Source organism: Podarcis melisellensis, assembly GCF_964234715.1.
Source record: "Podarcis melisellensis genome assembly, chromosome: 5".
NCBI lineage: Eukaryota > Metazoa > Chordata > Lepidosauria > Squamata > Lacertidae > Podarcis > Podarcis melisellensis.
In genome coordinates this window covers 9,409,513-9,423,715 of record NC_138537.1, presented here as the reverse complement: position 1 = coordinate 9,423,715, position 14,203 = coordinate 9,409,513, and the positions used below count along the sequence as shown (strand labels likewise).

The 14,203-nt window shown below is 45.4% G+C and overlaps 1 protein-coding gene across 12 annotated transcripts in view; it reads left to right on the top strand.

Moving 5' to 3' along the window:
- The window catches only part of ATP11B (ATPase phospholipid transporting 11B (putative)), an 84,531-nt gene that overhangs the window by 57,060 nt on the left and 13,268 nt on the right, over positions 1 to 14,203 (top strand). For 5 of the 12 annotated variants that reach the window (XR_014168248.1, XM_081910806.1, XM_081910801.1 and 2 more), the window contains exons 27-28: positions 867 to 970; positions 1,707 to 1,872. Coding sequence is in view for 10 of the 12 variants with exons in the window: in XM_081910806.1 (XP_081766932.1) it covers positions 867 to 970; positions 1,707 to 1,872 (270 nt within the window). In the remaining 2 variants the exon portion in view is untranslated. Of the gene's footprint in view, positions 1 to 866; positions 971 to 1,706; positions 1,873 to 8,121; positions 8,208 to 10,414; positions 10,574 to 13,009; positions 13,089 to 14,203 lie in introns of those variants that run through there. The other 7 variants (XM_081910803.1, XM_081910802.1, XM_081910804.1 and 4 more) reach the window with 4 other exon arrangements.

Here is a 14,203-nt window from a genome sequence, read left to right as displayed (position 1 = left end):
TGACTTTGCGATGCACGTTTAATTGTCTTAGATTTCCCTAACGGTTTAGAAAGCGAGGCTTTCACACTCCTTTTCTAGCTTTTTCTTGAATCTTCAAGAACAACCAGATTTAGATGTAAACTAGGGCTGAACTGAATTAGTCATGTAACTTTTCACCATTTTTCATTTTCAAATTGAAAATTTCACCTTTCAGTGAGGCTGAGAAAGTAGGCACCCTGTGTCAAATACATCTTTGGATTTGGGTTGTTTCATAGAATCATAGAGTTGGAAGAGACCACAAGGGCCATCGAGTCCAACCCCCTGCCAAGCAGGAAACACCATCAGAGCACTCCTGACATATGGTTGTCAAGCCTCTGCTTAAAGACCTCCAAAGAAGGAGACTCCTCCACCACACTCCTTGGCAGCAAATTCCACTGTCGAACAGCTCTTACTGTCAGGAAGTTCTTCCTAATGTTTAGGTGGAATCTTCTTTCTTGTAGTTTGGATCCATTGCTCCGTGTCCGCTTCTCTGGAGCAGCAGAAAACAACCTTTCTCCCTCTATGTGACATGTTTCAAAGGGATCTCCTTGGCTTTTGAGTTCTCAGGCAAACTTTAGAAGAATACACCAGTTGGAAAAATTGTGTAGTTCCCAGTGAAGTTCCCTAAGAGGAAGTACTGGAAGACTTCTTTAAAGGGAACTTGTTCTGCCACCAGCCTAAGCCAAAAGGTGTCAACTTGGGAAAGAATCCCAGTGTTGCTTTTTTCCAACAACTGCACAGCCTTATGGTGAACCCCCATTAAAGAGTGGGGACCACTTTTATACTAATTAAATGTATTTTCTGTTTGGTGATTTTTTGCTAACTTTGTTGTGTTCTTTTGCTTTTAGATGGCTTTAGAGACTCATTTCTGGACCTGGATAAACCATTTTGTTACCTGGGGTTCCATTGTCTTTTACTTTGTATTCTCCTTGTTCTATGGGGGAATTATCTGGTAAGTGTGTGTGTTTGCATGCCAACAGAAGAGTCAGTATCTTGTAGTCTATGCAGGGGGTGGGAGGGGAATGTTTGCCATGAATGCAGTGAAGTGGATTGATGGGAATAAGTTAAGTGACAGGTTTTAAAAAGTCAGTGAGCAGAATGCAAGGTCACCGTATGTATGTATGTGCCCAAGAAACTTGGATTGCTGTTATTGGCACTTTCAAGTACTCCCCTGAGCAGGCAAGTCACAGCCCCATGGATCAAAAAAATGGTGGGTAGTATTTCAGTGGTATATCATCTAGATCAGCCTTTCTCAACCTGTGGGTCCCCAGATGTTGTTGAACTACAACTCCCATCACCCCTAGCTAGCAAGGCCAGAGCTCAGGGATGATGGGAGTTGTAGTCCAACAACATCTGGGGACCCACAGGTTGAGAACCACTGATCTAGAAGCTCTAGAACCAAGGAGCATCCCAGGACTTGACTCAGTGAACACGCATACATCCCAACAGTGTGTTAGGTAGCCATTCCCAAAATCTGCTCAAAAGACAAAAAAAGGAGTGATGACTGGTACCAGAAATTTTAAGCTACCCCTAGAAAATAGTATAAAATGTGAGTCTTCCGCTACTGGTGCCTTGCTGGGCAGTGGGGGTGTGGGATTCTGCATGCTTTTCTGTTTTAACCAGTGGTAAAAATTGATTTGTTCTTGTTCATTCATCTCTTTTCCTGTAACTTGTTCTTACTATTCCAGGCCATTTTTGCACACCCAAGACATGTACTTTGTATTTGTCCAGCTGCTCTCCAGTGGCTCTGCTTGGTTTGCCATAATCATCATAGTTGTCACTTGTTTGTTTTTCGATGTTGTGAAAAAAGTACTGTACAGACACCTGCAGCCCACAAGTACAGAAAAAGCCCAGGTAACTTGCACCTACATGTGGTTTTTCTAACATTAAAAGAGGAGGCTTTACCAGGGAGACCCCCTGCAAGTCTGATGAACTTTTCTCTGCATTTGAAACCTTTTCTGCAGTTCTTGGATGAATTACTGTGATGCTGCTGTGCGTAAAATAGATATCTCCTTCTACATGGAAGATTGTAAATGGCTTTTTTTCTTTTGTTAGTCTTTTGACTAGAATGGGAGTGAAAGTGTGATTATTGCCAGGGATGGAAATTTTCAGTGATAAATACTCTTTCTTAAGGTCTTACGAATTCTTCCAGGTACAGTCTAGCTCACTTTACTTTTAGTCACAAGTGGATCACTGCAACTCCTCACTGAGGATGATTTGATAATCCACATGATTACAGCATCAGGGGAACTACTTTCCCCACAATTCTCAGCTCCTCTTGCATGCACAGCACCTTGGATCATAGTTCCTGCACCTGGATCTGCCCCCATTATTTCCCCCTTGCCCCTAGGACATTGTCCAGAAAAGGCATGTGTATGTGATTGTAATTCTTCAAGTAACGCTGTGACAGAGCTGAGGCAGTTATGGATCTATTTTGGATGAGGCCAGACCCCGGGAAGCCTGGGCTCTATAATCTGCAATGGATCTGGGGAGATAGGAAAATGTCTAAAATTTGGTTTGTGAACCCAACCCTCTGCATTTGTCAGATCACCAGATACTACACCAGGTTTCATCTTGACCCTTGACAGCCCAAAGTACTCTGTAATGGCCTCCTGCTCTAGTGCTCCTGTCGTTTGGAGGCTGTGTTTCAGTGCTGTCGGTAGCCACTAGTTCCTGGGTCATGTTCTGTGGATTCCGGCATTTAAGTCATAGTGGGAGATCAGCCATGTCTTATAAATGTGCATCCTAAGCATTCTGAGTCTCGGTTCAAGCTCAGGGAACCTTTTGGTCAGAGCCATTTAGGCAACAAATGTGCCCTTTCTATATACACACGCACACATGTGTGCTAATATTGCCCGTTAACTATACAGATGCACTATTCGGCATTCAGAGGATGGCAGCTGAATGCACAGTAGATTCTTCCTTTCCCAGACAAGCAGAGCCAAGTATGAGAAGATGATGTAGAGGCAGCGTTTCCTCTGTGTTGCCAAACAGTAGAAGGTCCTGTCTTTTAGTGAGTTACATGAGAGAACCCTTTCCCAGTAGCTTCTTCCTCCTTGCGCAGGCAGTTTATCTCCTGCTGTAATACTCCGTGCTGGGCAGTCTCCTTGAGCCCTGCCTGGGCCTCTTACAAACTATTCCTGCTAGACATGACGCATGGAGAAGCATCATGGTGATTCGTATTAGGGTGAGGCTTGTGAAGGTTGGTCTCCTGCTGGTATTTCCCCATCCCTGGTTTTTTTGTGTGTGATTATTTGATAAGCAGAACAATCCTCTTCTTGCATTCAGGGTGCCACAAAGTCTCAAACTGCGCCAGTGGCTATTCAGAACCTGTACTTAACAACTCTGTCTTCCACAATACAGCCCATCATAAACAATGCCTTCCTGAAGACCGGAGCATGTTGTGGCACAGAATAACACTCTGTCCAATCAGAGTGACTTGTTTATTGCTTTGAATTGTAGGTCTGTAAGCCGCAGGAAGCTTCCTCCAGCACTTCCAATATCTGTAATTCATTTCTTATTTGTCTTGGAAGTAGACTCCATATGCAACTAGCGGGGGGGGGGGGGAATCATTGGCTTGGATCCCATAGAGCAGTGTTTCCCAAACATGAGTCTGCAACTACATATCCCATCACCCCTAACTAGCAAGACCAGTAGTCAGGGATGATGGGAGTTGTAGTCCCCAAACTGCTGTAGGGGCTCCCAGTGTAGGAAAAGCAGGGAGACCCCAGTTCACTCTGCAGCTCTCTGCACCATCTTCCATGTTGTTTGTGGGGGAGTTCCCAACCCTCTGGGACCGCTTTTCATAGGACACAGGGCTACAGGAGGAAAGAAGAATTGGCGAAAATTGCTTTTCTCCAGCAGGTATTCCCTATAAGCAGAACTCAGTTCACAGGAAGCCTGGATCCAGCCCAGGGTGCGTGAACTCATTGTTTTGTGCTTTAGGAATTCAGTTCCATTTAGATGTTTATTTTCCTCAGCTTAAACTTGGTAGGCGGTTCATTAACCACCTGTGATGCTGTACAAGGGGCAGTTGCTAGGAAAGTCCAGTTCTAGGTATTTCTTAAACACGACTGCCAACACAGCAGCTAATATCTGCATATAATTATCAGTGGTCTTTCAAGACCTTGAGTGGTCCTCCAGCAATTTGTGATGTGCAGTTAATAAAATGTGATCTGTGTTTTGTGCAATAATGGAATGTCTCATTTGAGCTGCATCTGAAAACACCAGTCATATTTCCTTGTTGTTTGCATACAGCCTATTGAAATCAGTCTCATCCTTCCCAACCATACTGAGTCATGCCTTAAGACATGCTTAAAACAGTTATAAATGTGAGTTTAGTTAAGTGCAAGGGATGCAAAATTCATTCCATGCACTTGGATTGTATCTCTAACTACTTTTTTTGCAGGTAACCCTCTAAAACAAAATACTTTCTCAGGAGGTGATAATCAAACATGGTCACTTTAGGGCAGTACTTCTGTTTCTCCTAGCAGTCTTACGCCTGCCATACTTTATGGCCCCACTTAACTCAGCATGCAAGTGACTCATTACATCTCAGTTTGATCTTTATTTATTATTTTTATTGAACTTTATTGTTAAATTTTCTAAACGACCTTTCTACAAAAAGTATCCAAACATTGTGGTCAGAATGGACAACGGTGGGCCTCTCGCAGAGGCAACAATCCTGTTTCTGGACTACACCACATTAGACTGGAGTTTACCCCTATTCCTAGAAAACTGACACATCAGAGAGAAGACAGCTAGGCTAGAATCCTCCCGTTTAATGTGCTAGTCTGAGCCGTATTCCATATAAATACAGTGGTGCCTCGCAAGACGAAAAACCCGCAAGACGAAAGGGTTTTTCGGGTTTTGCGACGCTTCGCTAGACGATTATCCCTATGGGCTTGCATCGCAAGACGAAAGCCCATAGGGAAATCTCGGGGACCTTTTTTTAAATGCTGGCGGTGGGGAGCAAAGCCTTTTTCCCCCCTCCGGACTTCAGAAGAGGTCCAGGAAGGCCGGCTTTGCTCCCCACCGCCAGCATTTTAAAAGCGGTCCGGGATAGCAGGGAAGCGCTTCCCGCTATCCCAGACGGCTTTTGAAGGCAGGCAGGGGGGGCAAAGACTTTTGCCCCCCCGCCCGCCTTGGGAAGAGGTCCAGGACCTCTTCCCAAGGCGGGCGGGGGGCAAAAGTCTTTGCCCCCCCTGCCTGCCTAACCGGGGGCTTTTAAATCGCCCCGGGACTGTCCGGGGCGATTTAAAAGCCCCCCGGACGGCTTTTGAAGCCTCCCCCCGCCGCCCAGCATCGGGGCATCGTCCCGATGCCGGGCGGCGGGGCAGGAACGCCTCCCCCCGCCGCCCGGCTTCGGGGCATCGTCCCGATGCCGGGCGGCGGGGCGAGAAAGCCTCCCCCCGCCGCCCGGCTTCGGGGCATCGTCCCGATGCCGGGCGGCGGGGCAGGAACGCCTCCCCCCGCCGCCCGGCTTCGGGGCATCGTCCCGATGCCGGGCGGCGGGGCGAGAAAGCCTCCCCCCGCCGCCTGGCATCGGAACCATGTCCCGAAGCCGGGCGGCGGGGCGGGAAAGCCTCCCCCCGCCGCCTGGCATCGGAACCATGTCCCAATGCCGGGCGGCGGGGCGAGAAAGCCTCCCCCCGCCGCCTGGCATCGGAACCATGTCCCGAAGCCGGGCGGCGGGGCGGGAAAGCCTCCCCCCGCCGCCCGGCTTTGGGGCATCGTCCCGATGCCGGGCGGCGGGGCGAGAAAGCCTCCCCCCGCCGCCCGGCATCGGAACGATGTCCCGAAGCCCGGCGGCGGGGCGGGAAAGCCTGGGCGCGCTTGCAACTCTCCGCAAGGAGCGCGCTGCTTGCGGAGAGGTCCGCGAAGCCTGTCCTGGACCTTTTCTGAAGGCAGGCGGGGGGGGCAAAAGTCTTTGTCCCCCCTGCCTGCCTTCCCAGGGGCTTTTAAATCGCCCCGGACAGTGGAGAAGTCCTCCGCTGTCCCGGGCGATTTTAAAATGCCGCCCGCCAGAAGAGGTCGGGGGAAGGCGGTTTCCATAGGAACGCATTAATTGATTTTCAATGCATTCCTATGGAAAACCGTGCATCGCAAGACGAAAAACTCGCAAGACGAAGAGACTTGCGGAACAAATTAATTTCGTCTTGCGAGGCACCACTGTATCTTGCATATCCATCATCTCAGCCCCCACCTGTTTTCTGAATTGGTATAGCCCAGACACAGTTGATAACTCAAGTGACAACTAGTCCTGCATTTGAGAGCAGATTAGAGAATTCTCTGCTGATATTCACACCACTTAATGCATTATCTGAAATTCCTGTGTAAGTTCATCAGTTGTTAAGCTAGATTTATTTTACCTGCCTAAAGCTGGCATTTAGGATGCTATTTTCAGCTCAGGAAAGGAGAAAAAATATATTTGCAACCGAGCCCTGAACATTTAGCTGTAAAGGAGAATGCAGTGAGACCCACATTGTGTCTTTTTCAAAAATAAATAAATATGAATTTCATGTCAGTTTATGGCTAGGGAGTCAAAGTTGAAAGCAGACATCTAGCTGTTCTGAAGTGACATTAAAACAGCCGAAGTGAATGTTTACTGTTCAGCCGCTTGTGTGATTTAACTATACAATTAGTCTTGTGCCACAACAAGAGTGCTTGAACCACACACACCCTAACGATTTTTATAGCTTGCAGCTTTCATGCTTAAGTAATAAAGCATTAAATGTGTTTAGTGTTGATTTGCTGTGTGTGAATGATGCCTATAACTGGTGAAAATATGAAATAAATAGTAGCTCCATTAATCATAAATGGCTTTAAATCCATCCTCTGTAGAGACAGGTCCCCTCACTTACAGTGTGCATTGTTAACGTACTAATAGAAACACTCACCAACAATGGCATTGAAAAAGTCTTAAATTAAAATTATGTGCTCCAGTTCCTATTAATGAAGACTAGCTCGTGGGGAGTCTGCTAAGGGTGTGCTTTTTTCTGTTTCCCGTTTTGTGTGCCTGTAAAATGTTCCTTTTTGGCTCAAAGCCGCAGCTTCAGTTCACAGCGGCCAAGTTTGCAGATGTCATTAAGCCAAACTGTGGCTTAGCATGAGCCCAAAGGCTCCTTCCCTGGCTTTCTTGACCTCGTAGCTAAGCCATAGTTTGACTTAACATGTTGTCCGGACCTAAGATTGTGCTTAAAGTCACTCCTCCTTAACCATGTTCAGTAGCCAAGGTTTGTCCTTTGATTACAAATCATGGTCAAGGAGACAGGGGGGCCTTAACCATGATCTTTTGTTTGGACGACACGCTGAGTCAAACCTTTGCTTAGCTGCCATCCCACACTTGCGGAAAAAACCCCAAAGGAGGAGCAAACTGGATTCAAGCTCCTCTCCAGGAGAGAGAGAGTGAGCGCATTTGTGTGGTCACAGTAAACTGTATTCTGGCTTACCACGATGTGCAAACCAGTCCATGGTTGCTGTGCAACCTGCTTCTCTTGGCTTTTGTACCAGAGCTTATGTAAAACTTTGTTGGAAGAAATGACCCACGGAGGAAACATCTTAATTAAAAATATTGGTACAAACGATGGGATGTAAGTCAGGTTTTTGGTTCGCCTATCCCTATTTTCCACACCCCACCCACCAGCCACATGACGGGAAGCTGAAAATGGGATGGCAAAGGCCAAATGACATGGATGGTGATAGAAATTGACCTGCTTGTATTAAATCCCCTATGTGGAGGAACACTGGTTTTCAACAAGTTAAAAAGACAAATACAGCCAGGGAAGGCATGCTGTGCAGGTTGTGCATATGTTGCCCATAACTAACACAGCCGTGTGTTAATTCAGCGCAGTGCATTCTTAATTTACTGCAAATATAAGCTTTTTCTCTTCCTTTATCAAACCATTACGTACAGCCCATATTGGGCTAGGTGATGTGTGTTAACCATTCGGAAACCAGTGTCCCTGCGCTTATGTGCTCTGCGTTTTGAAAAAAGATCTTTGCCTTTAAAGATCCTGTCCTGTGTCTGTCTTTTTATATATATATAAAGGTGACTGCTTCTCACTGACCTGTGTGTTCCATCCCTTCTTTGTCCACCTGTAGATGTACTCCAGCAGAGTTGCTTTAAGCGAGGAATGCATCGCACTGCAGCCATTGTCCAGGGCTCCGAGTCAGCTGAGCAAAATTAGGTAGAGTAGGAGGAGCAGCTCCTTCCCCACTTTTATGCATGCTGAAGGCCAGCTAACCAGCAATGAGAGAGAGAAAGGGGCAAGAAGCATGGACAGTGGTGTGGACTGAGAGCGCAGTAGTGGCAGCGCACATTCGTGCCTTCCTGTCTCCCACACAGCCCTTAGCTTCGCTCTGTGTTTGCAGACCCAAACGCAGCATGCATTTTAAAAACAAATAGTTCTTCTGGGGGGGGGGGGGAGAGGTTGCAAGCATGATGATCAGTGTTCAGAATCCCAAGTCTACTCCCCGCTCTGCTGTATAAAATAACTAAAATCTTTCAAGCATGGTCCCAGCGCTTCTGCTTAACTTAACCATCCATGATGTTAACTGCTTTTTGCATGTCGGACAGTTTCAGCTGCAGCAAACATAACTGCTCAGTCTTGACTACTTTGACTTTTGCTAATTTGATTTTTTTTTAAAAAAAAAAAAAAGCACAAGTGATGGGCAACTTCCTTGTGGCTTGTGTATATATGTGCAAATTTTGTGCAGCTTTATATTGTGTTTTGCACCTGAATGCCCTATGGATGTGTTTATTGTAAGCAAGGGGTTGATGGGACAGTGTTGATTAGACTGAGTGAATGCATTACCAGCCGAAACATACGTCACTTAATCAGCAGGTGATATTCTACGGGGACTTAAAGAGAGCAAATAAAGGAGAAATTTGCACAAAAATAGAGGTCCAGTTTAAAGGCCTGTAGGCCTCCAGCTCTGCTCTTCATCCATGTTATAAGGTGGTGTTTCTCATCCAAGGTTTAAAACTGACATCCTGAATTACAACTGTGAATTACAAATTCAGACATGCCTACCTTTCCGAGCTTAACATGCCAAGATATGTACAAGCCTTCTACCCATGTGCTCTGCCCTCGTATTGGCCCTTCCTTTTGGATGCACTGCGATTCATTTCCTGGATCAATCTGCCATAGTTCCAGGTTGCTTCTGAATCGGGGAATCTTAAAACGCAGTTGGAAGTTGCTTTTAAGGTCCTGACCAGTTCTGGCTGTGGTAACTGTAGTTTTTCAGCTCAGACTTAATGGGGAGCTACGGTCAATTAAGCTTGGAAGTATTATTTCATGATGGGCCAAAAAAGGGGCAGTTCAAGGTCAGAGCATGGCTCGTGCATACCTTAGTGAATTAAGTCAATATACATTTCTCCGAACTGGGCTGGTGTGTGACAGCACAAGAGAAAAAACTGAATTGATTTTGCAGCGGAGCCAATACAGATGTTTCCTTGGCAGTATGTAAACAAACACGTTCCGATCTGACCTGTCAAAAATTTAAACTGTCGAGGCTTCTTTTCCCTGGCGGGTAGAATGTCATCACAATAAGTACTAATAATGTGTCAGCATTCACAGTGGTGCCCCGCAAGACGAACGCCTCGCAAGACGAAAAACCCGCTAGACGAAAGGGTTTTCCATTTTGGAGGCGCTTCGCAAAACGAATTCCCCTATGGGGTTGCTTCGCAAGACTGAAAAAATCTTGCATCCCCCCGCAGGGTTTTTTCGCTTTTTTCGCCCTTTTCTTAAGCCGCTAAGCCGCTTATCAGCTGTTTCGCTGATAAGCCGCTTAACAGCTGATCGCTGGAAGCCGCTTGACAGCTGTAGCGCTAATCCGCTAAGCTGTCAATGGGCTTGCTTCGCAAGACGAAAAAACCGCTATACGAAGAGCCTCACGGAACGGATTAATTTCGTCTTGCGAGGCACCACTGTACTTTGATATTTGGAAGTACTCATATGATGTCCTAGGTACTCTTGGGCATCACACAGGCTTTTGTGGTTTTCAGCCTATCCAAAGCACATTTCCCCCAGTTCGCATAGTTTAAGCCGATAGCATGTCTTACGGTTGTTGACTACTCCTTCCACATTTTTTTATGAGCAGCCCTCAAATATATATCTCTGCTTTCTGCCTTGGGTGTTGATGCCCCCAAGTGGGTTTAGCATCACCTGTTGCTCGAAGGCAGGAAACTAGGAGAAATGAAACTTGGCCACTGAAGTACTTGTGCTTCTTCTAGCCCTACCACACCATACAAAAGTCATAAGCAGCCTTTCTGCCATGGTGGTGGTGTGGAAGTGTAGTGGGAAAGGTCAGAAAATTGACACAGAACAGTGAAAACACCTGAGTGCTTTTGCAGAACGACTTGAATTTCAGCTTGATTTCTGTCATTTAATAGTAAACATTGATGTTTCCCAAGGCATTAAATCTCACAAGAAGAACTCTTCTCCATCTGATAAAGGCGTGTTCTAGCCCAGCATCCTGTTTCCTATGGGATGCCCACAAGCCAGGATTTTCGTGTCATAGCATTCTACCCACTTGCAGTCCCCAGAAGCAGGTATTTAGAACCACGCTGCCTCCAACAGTGGTTAGTAGTCACTGTGGTTAGTAACCACTGACAGCCTTAATCTCCATTAATATGGTTAACCTATTAAACCTCTTGAAGTTGGTAGTAGTACAGCTTTAGCCAGCACATCCCATAAACTAGCTCAGGGTTTCCCAGACATGGGTCCCCAGCTGTTTTTGGACTACCAACTCCCATCATCCCTGACCACTGGTCCTGCCAGCTAGAGATGATGGGAGTTGTAGTCCGACAAAGCTGGAGACCCACATTCAGGAAACACTGGTCTGGCTATAGGGCTTCCTTCTGTCTGTCCTGAATCCTCAGCCCATCCATCTTGCAATAGATGGTCTCAGGTTCTGGCATTATGAGAGAGGGAGAAACCTCCCACCACTGTCTCCATGTCATGCATAATTTTACATACCTCTCTCTTGTCCCCCCCCCCCCACGTTTTTCTCCAAAACATTTTAGCCTTTGCTCATAAGGCACTTGTTCCAACCACTTTGTGATTTTGGTTTCCCTTTTCTTCAGCTTTCCTGGCAATAATATAATGGGGTACAGCAACCAGAATCATACATGATATTCCAAGTGCCATCAGACCATAAATTTGTATAAAGACATGATGATACTGCCCATTTTATTTTTGGGTTCTTTCCGTGGAATTCGCCCCGTTCTCAGCAACCACGTGCAAGGGCAACATTTACATTGAGCTATCAACTGTGATCCAAAATCCCTTTCCTAGTCAGTGGCTGGCTGCTACTAAATGTCAGAATCAAAAACCCAATTCCATGGTTGCTGCAATCAATGACCCAGTATCTCTCTTTTGATCTTCAACAACAATAACAAATTCTAATGATGTATTAGCAATAGAAATGAAGAAAACCTTAGTCTGGAAGCAGTGGTGGATTCTGCTGTTTTCCAGACATGAGTAAGTCATTCCGGACATTAGTTTTGCAGACATAAATAAATGGGTCCCTCTATCTCCGTTTATATGCTGCTTTTCTTCTGTAGTCAATAAACTCTCAAGCATTTCTGCACCTTTCATCAGAATAGCAGCTTTCAAGTAACAGAAATATTAAGAATAATGTTGATTTTGAACGGAGTTAAGACTTGACAGAAACATTAATTCAGCACCTCATAATTGTGGGTGTTTTCCAGCATACCTTGCTAAATCTGCAAAAGATAAAGTATTTAGCTGATGACCTCCCATTTTTAACGCAGGCTTCCTCAACCTCGGCCCTCCAGATGTTTTGAGACTACAGTTCCCATCATCCCTGACCGCTGGTCCTGCTAGCTAAGGATCATGGGAGTTGTAGGCCAAAAACATCTGGAGGGCCGAGTTTGAGGAATCCTGCTTTAACAGTTCTTCAGGTTTACTGATAAATGACCCCTCCCAGGTAAAATGTTAATTACCATTTACCAGGAAGGCCAAAAAGGATTTCACATGGCACTGTAGCTTCATCGGTAAATGTATTGAGCCTAGGACATGTGGTTTGGTTATTTTGTTAACTATCCACTGCTGGAAGAGTTGATATGCTAAAATCTCAATTGGACCAGTGTAGTGTTTAAGGTCATATCGGTTCTTCCTTGCCTGGAGGTGCAGGAATGAGCATGCCGCCATATTACAGAGCCCACAGAAACATAAAGCCTTGAACTCAATGGCTTTCTATCTTTAAAGCTTGTGAACAAATTTGTAAAGCAGGATATGGATCACTTTAATAGATAAATGTCTAATACCCTGTAGTTCCACTAAGCTTACAGGACTAAGGCTGCATATGTGAGAGTAAATACCATTGAACTTGGTGGCATTTACTTCTGAGGCTCAGGCTGCAAGCCCCCTCAAATTTAAAGCTATTCTGCCTAATTCCCTGTTTCCAGGAGAAAGTTGTGTTGCAGAACGTGGGGCATTGGCCAGAGTGCCTTCAAAAATGGCAGTCTGAAATCTTGAAGTTCTAATTTTGAAGCTTGCAAATACTACAGTTAAAAATGGATTGTAGTTTTCATGGAAAGCTGACTTGGGAGTATGCTACTTTAAAAAGCCCTTGGAGGTTTTTACTGATCAAGTACTATGTGAATCTTGTCAAATGCAAAATAAATACCAATTATCAAAGCCCATTGCAGATCAGTACTGCACTGAAAAACAATGAGCATAGTAATTACCTTTAGATTTGTTTAGATCAGTGTTTCCCGAACTTGGGTCTCCAGCTGTTTTTGGACTAACTCCCATCATCCCTAACTAGCAAGACCCGGGGTCAGGGATGATGGGAACTGCAGTCCGAAAACAGCTGGAGACACAAGTTTGGGAAACCCTGGTTTAGATTTCATGCTTTTTGCTTTTACCAATATAAAATAATTTTTGTGCAACTTCTTGCCATCAGAGCATCCAGATCTAATCTTGGACAATATCTCATGTAAATGACATTATTTCTCCAGGAATGAATCCCTCATTGCTCATTCTGAAGTTGTGGAGTAAATCAGGCAGGAACCAGGAGCATGTTGACCCAAAGCAATAGTAAGGTGGTTTAAATATGCTTTTAGTAAAAGTTATAACAGTCGATAGAATAGTGCCATTAGATATTGTACATGAAGTACATTGAAAAGGGATGCTGGCGCAGCTTTTAGGAATTAACTCCTTTCTAGCAGAAGCACATGCAGAACAGTGGTCCCTTTATTTTGTTTTAAAGCCCTAATCTGTTTATGTACATCATGAATTGGATTTCTTGTATTATATTTACAAGATATGAAAATTCATCCCCGCCCATTTAATCTTTTCTCAATGAAGCTCACTTCAGTAATGCTCAGGTCCGTATTTACCCGGCAAGGAAGAGCATATTCTGGGAACCAGTGTGGTGTAGTGGTTAAGAGCGGTAGACTCGTAATCTGGGGAACCGGGTTCGGGTCTCCACTCCTCCACATGCAGCTGCTGGGTGACCTTGGGCCAGTCACACTTCTCTGAAGTCTCTCAGCCCGACTCACCTCACAGAGTGTTTGTTGTGGGGGAGGAAGGGAAAGGAGAATGTTAGCCGCTTTGAGACTCCTTCGGGTAGTGATAAAGCGGGATATCAAATCCAAACTCCTCCTCTTCTGTGAAATCACAACTGAGGCAGGGGGTGGATTCAGGAGCGTTCTGGCAACTTGACCATAAGTCATTTCAAGCTGCTGTAGAGAGAGAGAGAAAAAAGAGAGAAAGTAGCCACTCCCTCTGTAGTTATCAGAGATACCTTGGCAAACCAAGAGAACTCCTGGAATTTTTCATTCTGTTCTCAGAGTAAGTTGTAGGAGCAGGGGGGAAAGGTTGATTGTATTATTATCATTATTATTAATTGAATTTATATCCCACATTTTCCTCCAGAGAGCTCAGGATGGGAAACATTTTTCTTCCCCATCTCACTTAATCCCTACAACCCTGTGCGGTAGATTGGGCTGAGAGGCAGTGATTGGCCCATGGTCACCCAGTGAGCTTCATGGATGACTGGGGATTGAAACCTGGTCTCCCAAGTCGTCGTCTCGACACTAATCACTGTACCTTGGCACTAATCACAGGCTTGAGTTTCTACATCTTTTTGTCTTAAATTAGCCACTGTCCCTGGGTCTAGTTCAGCTTGCAGGATGTGCTGCTTAAGACAT